The sequence below is a fragment of the Chiloscyllium plagiosum genome, chromosome 5 (assembly GCF_004010195.1).
Source record: "Chiloscyllium plagiosum isolate BGI_BamShark_2017 chromosome 5, ASM401019v2, whole genome shotgun sequence".
Classification (NCBI taxonomy): Eukaryota; Metazoa; Chordata; class Chondrichthyes; order Orectolobiformes; family Hemiscylliidae; genus Chiloscyllium; species Chiloscyllium plagiosum.
In genome coordinates this window covers 50,509,430-50,526,655 of record NC_057714.1, presented here as the reverse complement: position 1 = coordinate 50,526,655, position 17,226 = coordinate 50,509,430, and the positions used below count along the sequence as shown (strand labels likewise).

The following is a 17,226-nucleotide window of genomic DNA, read 5'->3' as shown; positions in this document are numbered from 1 at the left end:
TTGTCTGGACCTATTCCTACCCTAGTCATTCTTTTATTCCTGTCATACCTATAGAAAGCCTTAGGGTTTTCCCTAATCCTACCAACTAAGGCCCTTTCATGTCCCCTCCTTGCTGCTCTTAGCTCTCTCTTCAGGTCCTTCCTGGCTACCTTATAACTCTCAATCGCCCCAATTGAACCTTCACGCCTCATCTTTACATAGGCCGCCCTCTTCCATTTAACACGGGATTCCAATTCCTTATTAAACCACGGCTCCCTCACATGGCCCTTTCCTCCCTGCTTAACGGGCACATACTTATCAAGGACACTCAATAGTTCCGTAATTTTATTTTATTTATTCTTTTTAAATATTTTTTTCACTGTTCTTATTTCTTGATTGTCTCTCTTTCTCTCGCTCCCCACTCTCTCATCACCTTTATTCTCTCCTCTTCCCCCTTTGCTACCCTTCTCCCCTGTTTTCCATTTTACCTCTGCTTCACCCATCCCCCCCATATTTTGTCACATAGTACCGGCTTCAGCCTTGGTTATTCACAGCTCCTAATCTCCCTATAATATCTCTATGCACTGTCATTATCACCTCTTTATTGCTACCTTTGCTTCTGGAGCAATGACTCATCTTCTCTCATCCTAGTGCAAATACCTCCCTATTTATCCCTTTCTTTAGCTTTGACAAAGGGTCAGTTAGACTTAAAACGTCAGCTCTTTTCTCTCCTTACAGATGCTGCCAAACCTGCTGAGATTTTCCAGCATTTTCTCTTTTGGTTTCAGATTCCAGCGTCCGCAGTAATTTGCTTTTAAAGGAGTTGGGAGATCCTGTTGTGGCTGTACAGGACATTGGTTAGGCTACTGTTGGAATATTGCATGCAGTTCTAGTCTCCTTCCTATCAGAAAGATGTTGTGAAACTTGAAAGGGTTCAGAAACGATGTACAAGGATGTTGCCAGAGTTGCAGGATTTGAGCTGTAGGGAGAGACTGAACAGGCTGGGGCTGTTTTCTCTGGAGCATCGGAGGCTGAGGGGTGACCTTATAGAGGTTAACAAAATTTCGAGGGGCATGGATAAGATAAATAGACAAAGTCTTTTCCCTGGGGTGGGGGAGTCCAAACTAGAGGACATAGGTTTATGATTCGGAGATGCCTGTGTTGGACTGGGTTGTACAAAGTTAAAAATCACACAACACCAGGTTATAGTCCAACAGGTTTAATTGGAAGCACACTAGCTTTCGGAGCGACGCTCCTTCATCACCTGATGGAGGAGCGTCGCTCCGAAAGCTAGTGTGCTTCCAATTAAACCTGTTGGACTATAACCTGGTGTTGTGTGATTTTTAACGACATAGGTTTAGGGTGAGAGAGGAAAGATATAAAAGAGACCCATGGGGCAACTTTTTTAGGCAGAGGGTGGTACGTGTATGGAATGAGCTGCTAGAGTAAGTGGGGGAGGCTAGTACAATTGCAACATTTAAAAGGCATTTGGATGGGTATATGAATAGGAAAGGTTTGGAGGAATTTGGGCCGGGTGCTGGTAGGTGGGACTAGATTGGGTTGGGATATCTGGTCGGCATGGATGGGTTGGACCAAAGAGTCTGTTTCCGTCCTGTACATCTCTATGACAGTTAAAACTGATTAAGGAGAAATTAATAAGTCAGAATTCAGAGACCACCCTGGGCCATGTTATTGGACTATGTGTCAAGTTTTAGTGAATGATTAAATAGAGCTGGAGAGTTGGTTAGACAGTATTTAAAAGTCGGTAAAAACAAGGACTGCAGATGCTGGAAACCAGAGTCTAGATTAGAGTGGTGCTGGAAAAGCACAGCAGGTCAGGCAGCATTCGAGGAGCAGGAAAATCGACATTTCGGGCAAAAGCCCTTCATCAGGAATAGAAGCAGGGTGCCATAAAGTATCACAGCATCAGTGAAACAAGAAGCGGATATCACAAATTTGCAATTTTGCAATTGGGAATAAGGTATTGGTGTTACTTCCAGTCAGAGGTAAGCCTTTAAACACAACGTTTAGTGGACCTTATCAAATTGAGAAGAAGTTGAGTAAGGTGAACTGCTTGGCAAGGACTCTAGAGAGGAAGAAATCTCAAAGAGTGTGTCATGTGAATATGCTCAAAGGTATTTTGATATGGAAGGAAAGCAAGAGGAGATGGTGTTCATGATTACAGCACAGAAGGAAGAACCAAGTTCAAGGATTCTGAATTGGACATTCCTCAACTCAAATTGGACAATGAGGAAATTGTCAAAAATTGGGATAAATTATTGAGTTACCTTACACAAGAAAATTGAAATGACTTGAAAGAGTAATTACTATGACATGGGGAGATATGTGGAAATAAACTGGGAAATACTAACTTCATTGTGCATGATGTAGAGACAGGAGATGCTGTTCCTTATAGGCATGACCGTCTAAAGTTGGCACAGGTTCAGAAAGAGACAGAGCGCATACTCAAGATGGCATCATCGAAGTGAGTTACAGTGACTGGAACTCACCCATAGTCACGGTGCCAAAGCCAGATGGTAGCCAGCGGTTATATGTGGACTGTCGCAAAGTCAAGGCTGTTATAAAAACTGATGCATATACAATTCCACAATTGGAGGACTGTGTTGAAAAAGTGGGACAAACAACTTACATTTCTAAGTTTGACTTGCTCAGAAGCTACTGGCAAGTACCTCTGACAGAGAGAGCAATGGTAATTTCGGCTTTAGTAACGCCAAATGGACTATATCAGTTCAAAGTCATGGCATTTGGTATGAAAAACGTTCCAGCCACATTTCAGAGACTAATTAATAAGATCATTGCCAGATTACCCAACTGTGTGATGTATATTGATGACCTGGTGATTTTTAGTCGCTTATGACATTTATGACTTGTTCAATCAATTTTGGAAAGCAGGCTTGGTGATAAACCTAGCTAAAAGTGAATTTGCCAAAGCCCAAGTCACCCTCCTGGGCCATGTTATTGGACATGGACAGATGGCCCCATGGGATGTGAAAAAAGCAGTACTACGGTTCCTGGGGTTGAATGGATTTTACTGAAAGTTTGTGCCGAACTTTAGCAGTGTGACTGCTCCACTCACTGAATTGTTAAAAAAGGGCAAGAAGTTTCAGTGGACAGTGGACTGTCAAAAGGTTAACCACTGCTCCAGTATCACCACACCAGATTACATGAAGGTCTTCAAGGCGGCTATCAATGTCAGTGATGTGGGTGTTGGTGCAGTGCTCCTGCAGAAGGACGGCAAAGGGATAGAAAGGCCCATTTGGTATTTTACCAGGAAGTTGAATGTTCATCAACAGAAATAATCAACAGTGGAGAAAGAGACTTTAAGCTTGATGTTGGCCCTACAACGTTTCAGTGTTTATATTACCAGCAATGCATCTGAGACAATCGTCTATACTGAGCACAACCCATTGATATTTGTGGAAAAATTTAAGGACATAAATGCTGGACTGTTTAGATGGAGCTTGTTGTTGCAGCCATTCAATTTGACAATTGTGCAGGTGGCAAGTCGCGAAAACATGATTACCGATCCTAATCCATTGACTGATATACGGAGGTGTTCGGTGGCGGGTGTGCCGAGGCCTGAATTTGCATGTCGTTATGCATGCTTGCATGTTTATATTTAGCATAGTGTAAGTGTGTGTTTAGACTACTAACCGGGTTTGAAGGGTTAAACAAGAAGCCATCATTTGTTTTTGATGGTTCATTTTTTTTCAAGCTCGGGGGGGAGCGGTCTCACAAAGCTAGTGCCTTTTTTTCCTGAAAGTTATTCCATCGTTCAAAGAAACTCTGTCCTTGACTTTTTTCCGAGGGATAATAAACTGAGCTGGGCTCCGATCAGACTGGTTTGGTACAGAAATGAAAATGATTTTGAAAGGTCTTTTGTTTATATGTAAACAGAGGAGACTTCAGGCCAAAGTGGTCATGTTTTAGAAATGACCTGTATAAAGAAAGGGGAGTGGTCAGCTCCCTAGCTGAGCTGAGCAGTTTTAGTTCAGTCTTGAAATGGTAAGAAATTCAACAGGGAACTGTGTGGAAACTCTCTCTCTCTTTCTGTCCTTCAATTTCAACCTGTAAGCATGTGTTCCATTTGTACTGGTTTTTAAAAGGAGTTTCTTTATTGGAAATGTTCAGAACAGCATAATTAAGTCTAGTTGGATAGATTGAGTTCTGTAGGGGTTCTTTATTCTGTTCTTTGTGTTTCATTGTGTAATTTTGTGAATAAATGTTTGGCTTTTTTCAAATCTAGTAGTCAACCTAGCTAACTTAATCCGGGTAATATTCGCTGCATTTTTACCAAAACAAATTGCAAAGTAATGGTCTGAGCTGCCTGCTTTAGAATGTTTTGAGTGGTCTAGCTTAGTCCATAATAACAGTGCATCAACATACAAAAGGATCTAGGTGTACAGATCCACACAATTCCCTGAAAATGGCAACACGAGTGGATAAGTTAGTCAAATAGGCAAATGGCATGCTTGCCTTCATCAGTTGGGGCATAGAGTGTAAAAATTGGAAGTCATATTACAGCAGTATGGAGATTTAGTTAGACCACATTTGGAATATTGGGTACCATTCTGCTCACCTCACTGCATGAAGGACGTGGAGGCTTTGGAGACGATACAGAAATGATTTACCAAGATGTTCCCTGGTTTGGATGGTATTAGAAATGGGGACAGATTGGACAAACTTGGTTTGTTTTCACTTGAACGTTGAGGGAGCGACCTGATCGAAGTTTAAAAAATTGTGAGAGGCATGGATAATTGGAGCCTTTTCACAGCGTAGAAATGTCAATTACTAAGGGACATAGGTTGAAGGAAAAAGGGAGAAAGTTTAAAGGAGATGTGAAAGGCATTTATTTTACACAAAGAGTAATAAGTACGTGGAGTACACTGCCAGAGGAAGTGGTGGAGACAGATACAATTGAATGTTTATCAACCATCTTGACAGATATGAATAGACAAGAAAAGATGGGATTTAGACCACATAGAAGCAAAAGATCTTTAGTTTAGAAAGGCATAATGTGTCTGCATAGGTTTGATTGACTGAAGGGCCTGTTCATGTGATGTACTGTTCTTTGTTCTTTATTCCCCCATTGCATTACCATGTATCTACTGTGAGCAGACTTCAGAAGACCTTTCTTGCAAATAGACATAAAAATAAAATCTAACAGTCTAATTAGCTCTCACTCAAACTAACGTCATACTAAACAAAGCTCCATTCTTCAAAAAGACTATTTGAAATTGCCGTATCTTCCACTGACCAGTCTGTTGTAAAAATAAGTCTGCTAACCATATCATTATCCTTTAATGACTGCTTAAAATTGCCACTCAAACTGTACAAAGATCCCCTTGCTGAGATCAGTGATTCTTTGGTTTTTAAAACTACTAGGAGAAAGTGAGGACTGCAGATGCTGGAGGTCAGAGCTGAAAATGTGTTGCTGGAAAAGCGCAGCAGGTTAGGCAGCATCCAAGGAGCAGGATTCCTGAAGAAGGGCTCATGCCCAAAACGTCAATTCTCCTGCTTCTTGGATGCTGCCCGACCTGCTGCGCTTTTCCAGCAACACATTTACAGTTTTTAAAACTCAGCCAAGCATTCATTATAATTCTAGCTTTTAAATAAGCTATTCTAAATTGAAACAGTGATATCTATTGAAACTTTAATACAGAACGTTTTTCTCTGATGTGTGCTAGATAGTCCATCAATGCAGTCCTGAGCAGGCATCTTCCGTTTTCTCTCTAAGTGAAAGTTACAGGTCAGTTTTTATAATTTAAAGAATTATGAATATTTAGATAAATAGGTGATTTGTTTATTGAACAATTATCATGCTGGTATCTTCCAAATTGCAATGCAAATATACATAAAATAAGTATTAGTGAGTTTTGAGAAGATTTGTAGCTCAGTTTGAGGTTCTGGATGTAAGTTTGCTTGCTGACCTGGTAACATCATCAGCATGCCTCCGGTGGTATGCCCCACTTTTTATTTATATGTTTAGGTTTCCTTGGGTTGGTGATGTCATTTCTGTGGTGACACAACTTCCTGTGATGATGTCAGTTTCCTGTGATTGTGTCATTTCCTGTTCTTTTTCTCAGGGGGTGTTAAATGGGATCCAAATCAATGTGTTTGTTGATAGAGGTCCAGTTAGAATGCCATGCTTCTCAAATCCCCAGTCCCCATTTCTCAAAGCATTCCTTTCCATCACCACAGGAAATGGTGTCACCAACCCAAGGAAACCTAAACACGTAAATAAAACGTGGGCCATATCACCAGAGGCTCACTAATGATGTTACCTAGTATAGTGACAAAACGTCTGAAAACAAACCTTCCAGCTCAGTAAGCAAACTTACATCCATAAAATAAATGATTACAGTTCATAACACAGTAATAGACAATTATTGAAATAAAAATGAAATACAAAATAATAAAAGAATTGAATAATTAGAAACGTTTTGAGATATACATAATACAGTATTGCAATATGTGGAATTTCTTAGTTTGCAAAAAAAAATGGTTTTTTGCACTCATAATTTATATTTAAGTCTATGGGTGATGTATTGTCAAATTGAATTAATTAAATCCTCAATCAATTTTATGCTGTTTGTAAGTTTTACAAAGTATAGGACCAGGCTTTCTGATAATCTATTCACTCTGTATTAGATTAGATTACATTACAGTGTGGAAACAGGCCCTTCGGCCCAACAAGTCCACACCGACTAATTACCCCTTACCTAACACTACGGGCAATTTAGCATGGCCAATTCACCTGACCTGCACATCTTTGGACTGTGGGAGGAAACCGGAGCACCCGGAGGAAACCCACGCAGACAAGGGGAGAACATGTTGTTTCTAAAGAACGATTAGATTAGATTACCTACAGTATTGAAACAGGCCCTTCAGCCCAAAACGTCCACACTGACACTCTGAAGAGTAACCCACTCAAACCCATTTCCCTATCCTGACTAATGCACCTAATGCTATGGGACAATTTAGAATGGCCAATTCACCTGGCCTCCATATCTTTGTATTTTGGGAGAAAACCGGAGCACCCAGAGGAAACCCACACAGACACAGAGAGAATGTACAAACTCCACATAGACATTCGCCTGAGGGGGAATAAAGAACAAAGTACAGTACATCACATGAACAGGCCCTTCAGTCAATCAAACCTATGCAGACACATTATGCCTTTCTAAACTAAAGATCTTTTGCTTCTATGTGGTCTAAATCCCATCTTTTCTTGTCTATTCATATCTGTCAAGATGGTTGATAAACATTCAATTGTATCTGTCTCCACCACTTCCTCTGGCAGTGTACTCCACGTACTTATTACTCTTTGTGTAAAATAAATGCCTTTCACATCTCCTTTAAACTTTCTCCCTTTTTCCTTCAACCTATGTCCCTTAGTAATTGACATTTCTACGCTGTGAAAAGGCTCCAATTATCCATGCCTCTCACAATTTTTTAAACTTCGATCAGGTCGCTCCCTCAACGTTCAAGTGAAAACAAACCAAGTTTGTCCAATCTGTCCCCATTTCTAATACCATCCAAACCAGGGAACATCTTGGTAAATCATTTCTGTATCGTCTCCAAAGCCTCCACGTCCTTCATGCAGTGAGGTGAGCAGAATGGTACCCAATATTCCAAATGTGGTCTAACTAAATCTCCATACTGCTGTAATATGACTTCCTGAGGTGGGAATTGAACTCGGGTCCCTGGCGCTGTGAGGCAGCAGTGCTAACCACTGAGCCATTGTGCTGCCCACCATGGTGGCTTTTCTTCTTGGCTCCAACATGCATTTACTATGTGGTTGTGGCAGTAGCTCATGGCAGTAGAAGGTGGGATTCAGAGTTTTCTGGCAACGTCCAGAGCCTTTTGTGCCTTCAGTGAGGAAGTACACAGAAACATTGTTTGATTGTGCAGTACCTCAGATCAGTTTCAGTACTGATGTCTAAATTCTTTCAAGCTTGTTGGCATGCTCTCTGGTAAGTCCAATGTTTCAAGTAGGTGTGATGTATTCAACAATGGGGCCTTATGTAACTGTTAACAGTGAATAAGTCAGTTTAAGACATGCTGTGGTGGTTTAGAATATGTTGAACGTGAAATATTCCATTTATTCTTAAGCATTTCACAAACATGATGATCCTATTTGAGAATACTTTGAAGTATATTCCTAATAGCCTAATGCAAGTTTGTTTTGCAATCTTTGCTTCATAACTTAAATCACTTTTAAGCATGACAGAATAATTCAAAACAGTGTTTTTGTCAGTTTGGAACAGATATTGGCACTTTTTCCACTGGGCAAAATACTCTAATGCAGCACAACCCTTACCAAATGTTGATCAATGTAATGGTCAATTTATCTTTGCAGAACAGAGCCTTATATTCAATCAATGCAATCACACATTCAATTTACAACACAGAACCTATCAATTAAAACTGAAAGCAGTGCTTTCTTTTATATTTCAATGGCAAGACATGGCTATTGTTTTCTATTTTTCCTGAATTAGAACTGAGAATCGCTCGTGGTTCATTACTTCTCTGTGATTTAATCCCATCTCAGGGAGGTTTAGACTGCTTATTCCTGCAATGAAGCTGCCAGGGATTGGAGTGCTGTGTGTGCATAAAAATAAATTGTCAGAAATGGAATGAGTACAGAAATCCTGGAAGTCGGTCCTGTCTGCTTTTTTTAAAGCACAGTAAAATGCAAGCCTCTTCTATGTCTTTTGTTTTGTTTTATATTGTCTTATTATACCCTCTTTTGTCTCAGTGTGATTATTGCTTCTGCTGTTTAATAAATTTCTCATGAGCTGAAGTTTCAGCATCTCCTGTTAAGGTTCCACATTGCCAGTTTGATCTGTATTTTGCATTTTATCCATGAAAATATAATTAGACTATCAAATACAATGTGGCATAGTTATTCTTACAATGGCAAGAAATTGAACATTCTTACAAATTGAAGATTCACTTAGGTAGGAAATTATATAATCTAAGGTTTTGGACTTTTTTTCTAATTGTGTATTCTCACATAACTAATTAAAATTCCATTGTACAGCTACTGCACATGCTGTACAGTAGAAAATGAGTTTCTACTGAAAGCTGCAAAAGGGCAATGAGAACTCTCAGGGTTAGCAACTGGTAATTAGTGAACGTCAATCATAGGTGGAGTCTTTGTTTTTCTGTAGAACTGGTCATCTACTCCCCAGGGCATGTGACACTATAACAATGGCCTGTCTTCTAGACTGAAACAGAATGACTGGAAAGACACCACTTTTTAATTGCATGAAAATTAATACTGATTATTATATTCCTATTAGATTTGAATTTAGAAAATTACTCTCAGAGTTCCAGCTGTATTTGTTGGAGCATATACATTTTAAAAATATTGCCACCATGAGAAAATCAGTCAGGAAAATGGAATGAATTATATACAACATTGTTTAAAAACACACTGTCATCCATTGACAAGATCTAATTTGTGGAAAATTGTGATATTTCTGATGGCACAGAGCACAGTAAATTATAGAACTATAGAAAATAAGACCTGCAGAAGCCCCTTTGGGCCTGTTCCACCATTCAAATTCAATCAGCCATGATTATGGCTGATCATCCAACTTAAGACCATATTCCCTTTTTTCCCCACACCCTTTGACACTAAGAGCTGTATCTAACTCCTTGAAACACTCAGTATTTTGGCTTAAACTGCAATTTGTGACAGAGAATTCCACAGGCTTGCCTCTCTCTGAATGAAGAAATTTCTCCTCATTTCAGTCCTAAATGGCCTATCACATATACTCTGACCCCTGGGCACCCCAGTCATCAGGAACATCTTTCCTGCCAACCTCATACTACTAAACTCCAGTGAATAGTGTCCGAACCAATCCAGTTTCTTTTCGTACTTCGGTACTGTCATCCCAGCAATCAGTCTAGCAAACCTTTGTTGTACTCTCTGCATAGTCAGAACATCTTTATTCAGATAAAGAGAACATAAATCTACTATACTACACCCAAGGGAAGATGGCGTGCAGAGTGATATTGTGAAGTATATACAGAAAATAACATCTGGAACATTTAGCTGACAGGACAGCACTTTCAACCTTTTATGTTGTTTCACTGAGATCAGGAATTTCCAGGTTTGTTTTGATCTTGGCGAAGATATTTAAAGGTAAATTTTCTCCCTGTGTCTTTGAATATGACAAAATACATTATGAACCATACATGGGAGCATTCAGGTAGACAGCTTGTAACTTCTCGGTGTACATGTGTGACATACAAAGTAACTTCACTTGAATAATTTCCCCTTTAATGTTTCTTGAAGACAAGATAAGCCTCTCTTTACAATCCTGTCAACCTTCAAATGTAGAATTCTCAAAGGCCAGGAAACGTATTGCACCTTCATTTTGAATCAAAGATAATTCATATTTGACGGAGAAAGAGTTTAGCAAAGATATTATCTAGACTCAGTGTCGTAAGTGCATGCAGAGTGACTGCAAGTGCATTTTGTCTTGCTAAAATATTAATGGTCAATTGACTTTACTCCCTCAGGAATGGATCCCATAGTCGTGCCTCTAAAAGGAGAAGATAGAAAAGAATTTTCACTTCAATTCTGTCAAACCCGAGTCTGTGGAGACAGGTGAGTACTAAGACAAGCTTATAAAAGGGTATTGCTTGCTCCATTTTCATCATTACTTTTCACAACTGGCGTAAATATTTCAATGGATAAACAAAGTCAGACTACCATTGAATTGATTGAACTGTGGTCAAAAAATGAAAATTTGATACAGCGCAAGTAAGCTTCTTTGATGAAATTGAAGAATGTTTCTTTTATGCTTTGTGCTAACATATATTTTGTAATTATATAATTGGTTCAGACATACAGGTTTGTTGATAGCATCAAATTTAGATACAGTGGCAACTATAAAGAGGATATAGAATGTTTAATGGAGTTGTCAAATAGGTGACAATGAGGAAATTTTGTATATTTTGAAACAAAAAGCAGTGGAGCAGTGCCCTGAATGCTACAAAGGTATCAAAGAGATCGATGTGTACAGACGATAGATCTTTAAAAGTGAAAATATGAGTAGAAAGTGTCAGGTTTATGGATTTTAAATGTAAGGACAATGAATACAAAAACAAGGAGATGTTTTGTATAAGTGTGTCTGTGCAGAATATTAGTTCGGAAGTAGTTTTATTTTGTATGCATTTCTGAGCAACCCAGTATACCCCTCCTTGAAAAGGTGTAGCAAAGTTTCACTGGAATTATATAATCTCATGATAAAGGAACACCCAAAACATTGGGGCATTTTAAAGTGTAACGGGAAGGTAAGGCTGAATCTAATGCAAGTTTTCAAAACTGTGGAAGTATTTTAGAGAAGCCTGAACCATTAAGAAAAATAAGTATCAACTTTGTTTCCAAAAACTGCAGTAGTATGGAGGCCTCTAGCCCCAAATTGGAGTCAGCTAAAAAAACTAATCTCCTATTTGAGAGGTGCCAAATTCAAGGGCCACTACTAACTTAAGACCATAAGAAATAGGAAAAGGAATAGATTATTGGCTCCTTGAGTCAGCTTCACCATTCAATAGGAAAATCATCTGATCTTTCACTTCTTGCGCCCACTTTCCTGCCCTTTCCCCATAATTCTAGATTCCCCTACTGATCAAGAATCAATCTATCTCAGCCTTAAATATACACAAGGACTTTGCCCCACAGCTCTCCTAACCCCAGAATTCTAAGAGATAGCTGAAGGGATAGTGGAGGCATTAGTGGAGATCTTTCAGGTATTGCTAGAATCTGGAAGGGTCCCAGAGGACTGGAAAATCGCTAATGTGACACCCCTGTTTAAGAAGGGAGTAAGGCAAAAGATGGAAAATTACAGACTGATTAGCCTAATCTCAGTTGTGGGTAAGATCCTGGAATCCATTGTGAAGGATGAGATTTCTGAATACTTGGAAGTGTATTGTAAAATAGGGCAAAGTCAGCATGGTTTCATCAAGGAGAAGTCATGCCTGTTAAATCTGCTAGAATTCTTTGAGGAAGTAGCGAGCAGGTTAGACCAAGGCGAGCCAATGGATGTTATCTGCCTGGACTTCAAGAAGGACTTTGACAAGGTGCTGCACAGGAGGCTACTGAATAATATAAGGGCCCAAGGTGTTAGAGTCAAGTTGCTAGCATGGATTGAAGCTTGGTTGTCTGGCAAAAAACAGAGAGTAGGGATAAAAGGGTCCTTCTCAGGATGGCAACCGGTGACAAGTGGTGTTCCATAGGCTCAGTGTTGGGACCACAATTTTTCACATTATATATTAATGTTCTAGATGAATGAACGAAGGACAGTACAAAGATCGATAGAGGGACAGGCAGCATTGAGGAGATGGTGAGGCTGCAGAAGCAAGTTAGGAGAGTGGGCAAAGAAATGGCAGATTAAGCACAATGTGGGAAAGTGTGAGGTCATGCACTTTGGTGGGAAGAATAGAGGCATAGACTATGTTCTAAATGGGAAGAAAATTCAAAAGTCTGACAAGCAAAGACACTTGGGAGATCTATTCCAGAATTCAAGGTAAACCTGCAGGTTGAGTCAATAGTTAGGAAGGCAAATGCAATGATGGTATTTATTTTGAAAGGACTTGAACATAAAAGCAGGGATGTACTTCACTGGTTCGATAAGGCTCTGGTCAGACCACATTTGGAGTATTTTGCACAGTTTTTGGCCCCATATCTCAGGAAGGATGTACTGGCCCTAGAGCATGGTCAGAGGAGGTTCACAAGAATGGTCCCAGGAATGAAAAGCTTAACATTTGAGGGAACGTTTGTGGACTCTGGGTCCTTACTCGATAGAGTTTAGAAGGTTATGGGGGGAATCTAATCGAAACATACAGAATATTGATTGGCCTGGACAGAGTAGATGTTGGGAAGAAGTTTCCATTGGTAGAAGAGACTAGGACTCGAGGGCGCAGCCTTAGAATAAAGGGAAGACCTTTTAGAACAGAGATAAGGAGAAACTCCTTCAGTCAGAGAATGGTGGATCTATGGAATTCATTGCCATAGAAGGCTGTGGAGGTCAGGTCTTTGAGTATATTTAAGACTGGGATAGATAGGTTCTTGAATATCAAGGGGATCAAGGTTAATGGGAGGAAGTGGGAAAATAGGGCTGAGAAATTTATCACCTATGATTAAATGGTGGCTGAATGTCCTAATTTCTGCTCCTATGTTTATGGTCTCTCTGCGGCAAGGAGTTCCAAAGATTCACAACCCTCTGAGAGAAGAAATGCCTCTTCATCGTGTCAAGCCCCTTATGAATCCTATTTGTTTCAATGAGATCACCTCCCACTCTTCTCGACTCCAACAGGTAGAACGCCAACCTATTTCACCTTTGTTGAGATGACAATCTCACCATACTGGGGATCATGCTAGTGAACTTTAATTGAACTGCCTGTAATGAAATAATGTTTTTTTCTTAAATAAGGGACTAAAACTGCTCACAGTACTTCTGAAATGGTCCCACTAGCACCTTGTACAGTTATAGTAAGACATCCCTATTCTTATACTCCAATCCCCTTGAAGTAAGGACCAACATTCCATTACCCTTCCTGATTACCTGCTGCACCTGTGTGCTAGCTTTCTGTATTTTATGCATAGGTACCCAAGTCTTTTGTGTTGCAGCTTTCTGCAGTTTTTCTCCAATTAAATAATACTGTTCTTTGTTCCCTCTTCCAAAATAAACAACGTAATCTGTGTTCCTCTGTTTTTGGATGCACAATTAACAGAGGATAATGAGGTGGAAAGTACAGTTACAGCTCTGATTCCTCATTAATTTGGCTGGTGCATGATAGAGCTTGGCCTGAGTACAAGACCTCAGTGTCCATTCAAAACATCCCCAGGAAATCCTGTATATATAAAGAGAAGTAACCTGATGTCATTATAGATTTCCGAATTTTTTTCCTCTGCATCACTTGGATATTGAACACTTTCTTGTAGGCGCACAGGAAAGCAAAGTTGCTTCCATTATTTTTTATAACAATAACATAAATTTATATAGCCCTTAAACTGATATCCCAAGGTGTTGAACAACTGTAGGTAGGTCAGTCATTCAAGGAGTTTGGAATGGAACTCTCCACACAAACAAAAGATCATGAGATGTAGGAGTAGGCCATTCGGCCCCTCGAATATACTCTACCATTCAATGAAATCATGGCTGATCTGATCATCTTCATCTCTACTTTGCTGCCTTTTCCCTATAGCTCTTGATTACTTACTGATTACAAATCTGTCTCTCTTGACCTTGAATATACTTAACGACCCAGCCTCTTAAGCCCACTGTGATAAAGAATGTCATAGATTCACTACCCTCTGAGAAGACATTCCTCCCCATCTCTCTCTTAAATTAGTGGCCTTTTACTTGTGATTATGCTCTTTTGTCCAAACCTCACCCCCAAGAAACAATCTCTTAGCATTGACTCTGTTAAGTTCCCTCAGAAACCAAAACAAAAACAGAAATTGTTGGAGAAACTCAGATGGTCTAGTCACATCTGTGGAGAGAAAACAACATCAACATTTCTGTCCTAGGGCCTGTAATCAGAAGAAATTAAGGGTTCTGAAGAAGAGTCACTAGATCCAAAACATTGACTCTGCTTTCTCTCCACAAATGCAAAAGAGCTCGCTAAGTTTCTCCAGCAATTTCTGCTTTGCTTCAGATCTCCAGCATCAGCAGTTCTTTGTTCTGTTATCCCTAAGAATCTGTTTCAGTACAATTGCCTCCCATGCTTGTAAACTCCAATGAGTTTAGGACCAACCTACTCAACCTCTCCTTATAAGAAAGCCCTTTCATGCCCAAGATCATCCTATAAACCTTCTCTAGACTGCTCAAACATTGTTTTCACATAGGTGACCAAATATACTTTTAATGACACAAAGATTGACTGGCTTGATCCCATTATTTGGAGCAAAGGTAAATATTTGATCTGTAGCCGAGGATATTGCAGCATCAGGCCACGCATGCCAAGGTATTTCTGATCACTATTTGGGGTTGAAATTTCTCAGGGCTACAATGTCTCTAATGGCTTCAACACAAGATCAACAGACCCCACAGGAAAACAGCATAGTGCCAGTGAAGATCAAGGATTAGTGCCCAGGAATAGGAATTATATGAGTCAGGAGTTCCTATTGCTGAGGCTAGATAGATGATGGTTGACAGTTGGGTCGTCAGACGAAGGCATACACATGGATGTCTGTCAGTCACACTGGTGAGATTTAGGTAAGATAGGTGGTTTGGAGCTTCAAGAGTTGAATTTTTTTTTCATCATTTTTCCAGATGCCTTATTCAGAACAGCAAGAATATCTGGGCTAAATGAAATGCCCTCCAACTGAACTGTAAGCTCTAAAAGGATTAAAGTTCAAGGGCACTATCAGACATTAAAATATAGAAAGATAGCATTAGATTCAGAAAGAAAAATTGAGGAATAATTTAAAAAATCAATTTTACACAAAATAATCAATTATATTACTTACATGGATTTTAAAATCTGTATTTAAAATAATGAAAGGCCAGCACAAGTTGAAGATAGTCTGTGTCTCTTAAATCAGGGCTGCAGTGTGCCTGGAGCAGCAGATCATGGAGTCATAGAGATGTACAGCATGGAAACAGACCCTCAAACGGTCTAACTCATTCATGCTAACCAGATATCCTAAATAAATCTAGTCCCATTTGCCAGCATTTGGCTCATATCCCTCTAAACCCTTCTATTCAAGTACCCATCTAGATGCCTTTTAAATATTGTAATTGTACCAGCCTCGACCACTTCCTCTGGCAGCTCAGTCCATTCATTCCATACACGCATCACCTTCTGTGTGAAACAGTTGTGTCTTAGGTCCCTTTAAAACCTTTCCCCTCTCACACTAAACCTATTCTCTCGAGTTTTGGACTCCCCTACCCCAGGGAAAAGACCTTGTCTATTTACCCTCTTCATACCCCTCATAGAGTCAAAGAGATGTACAGCATGGAAACAGACCCTTCAGTCCAACCTGTCCATGCCGACCAGATATTCCAACCCAATCTAGTCCCACCTGCCAGCACCCGGCCCATATCCCTTCAAACCCTTCCTATTCATATACCCATCCAAATGCCTCTTAAATGTTGCAATTGTACCAGCCTCCAACACTTCCTCTGGCAGCTCATTCCATACATGAACCACTCTCTGCCCTTGTGAAAAAGTTGATCCTTAGGTCTCTTTTATATCTTTCCCCTCTCACCCTAGACCTATGCCATCTAGTTCTGGACTCCCCGACCCCAGGGAAAAGACTTTGTCTATTTATCCTATCCATGCCCCTCATAATTTTGTAAACCTCTATAAGGTCACCCCTCAGCCTCTGACGCTCCAGGGAAAACAGCCCCAGCCAGTTCAGCCTCTCCCCGTAGCTCAAACCATCCAAACCTAGTAATATCCTTCTAAATCTTTCCTATAGCAGGGAGACCAGAATTGCAAACAGTATTCCAAAAGTGGCCTAACCAATGTACAGTACAGCTGCAACATGACCTCCCAACTCCAATACTCTGCGCACTGACCAATAAAGGCAAGCATACAAAACGCCTTCTTCACTGTCCTGTCTATCTGCGACTCCACCTTTGAGGAACTATGAATCTGCACCCAAAAGTCTCTTTGTTAGCAACACTCCCCAGGACCTACCATTAAGTGTATAAGTTCTGCCCTGATTTGCCTTTCCAAATTGCAGCACCTCACATTTATCTAAATTAAACTCCATTTGCTTCTCCTTAGCCCATCAGCCCACCTGATCAAGGTCCCCTTGTTCTAGATTGCCCCATTAGAGGAAAAGTCTACTTTTATCAGTCGACTCAGTCAAAACCTCTTACTGTAATAAACATCTCAATTAATTCACATCACAACTTTCTAAATGCAAGGGACTACAAGTGAAGATGATAAAATTCTTATAAGTTGACACTTGTTTGATGTAGGAGGAGAAAGTGAGGTCTGCAGATGCTGGAGATCAGAGCTGAAAATGTGTTGCTGGAAAAGCGCAGCAGGTCAGGCAGCATCCAGGGAACAGGAGAATCGACGTTTCGGGCATAAGCCGAAACGTCGATTCCTGAAGAAGGGCTTATGCCCTTCAGATTCCTGAAGAAGGGCTTATGCCCGAAACGTCGATTCTCCTGTTCCCTGGATGCTGCCTGACCTGCTGCGCTTTTCCAGCAACACATTTTCAGCACTTGTTTGATGTAACTGAAG

At 40.1% G+C, this 17,226-nt stretch overlaps 1 protein-coding gene across 2 annotated transcripts in view; it reads left to right on the top strand.

Annotated features, from left to right (window-relative positions):
• Positions 1-17,226, top strand: part of mocos (molybdenum cofactor sulfurase) — a 233,819-nt gene that overhangs the window by 183,514 nt on the left and 33,079 nt on the right. For both annotated transcript variants that reach the window (XM_043690069.1, XM_043690070.1), the window contains one exon: positions 10,537-10,624. In XM_043690069.1, coding sequence (XP_043546004.1) covers positions 10,537-10,624 — 88 coding nt within the window. The remainder of the gene's footprint in view (positions 1-10,536; positions 10,625-17,226) is intronic.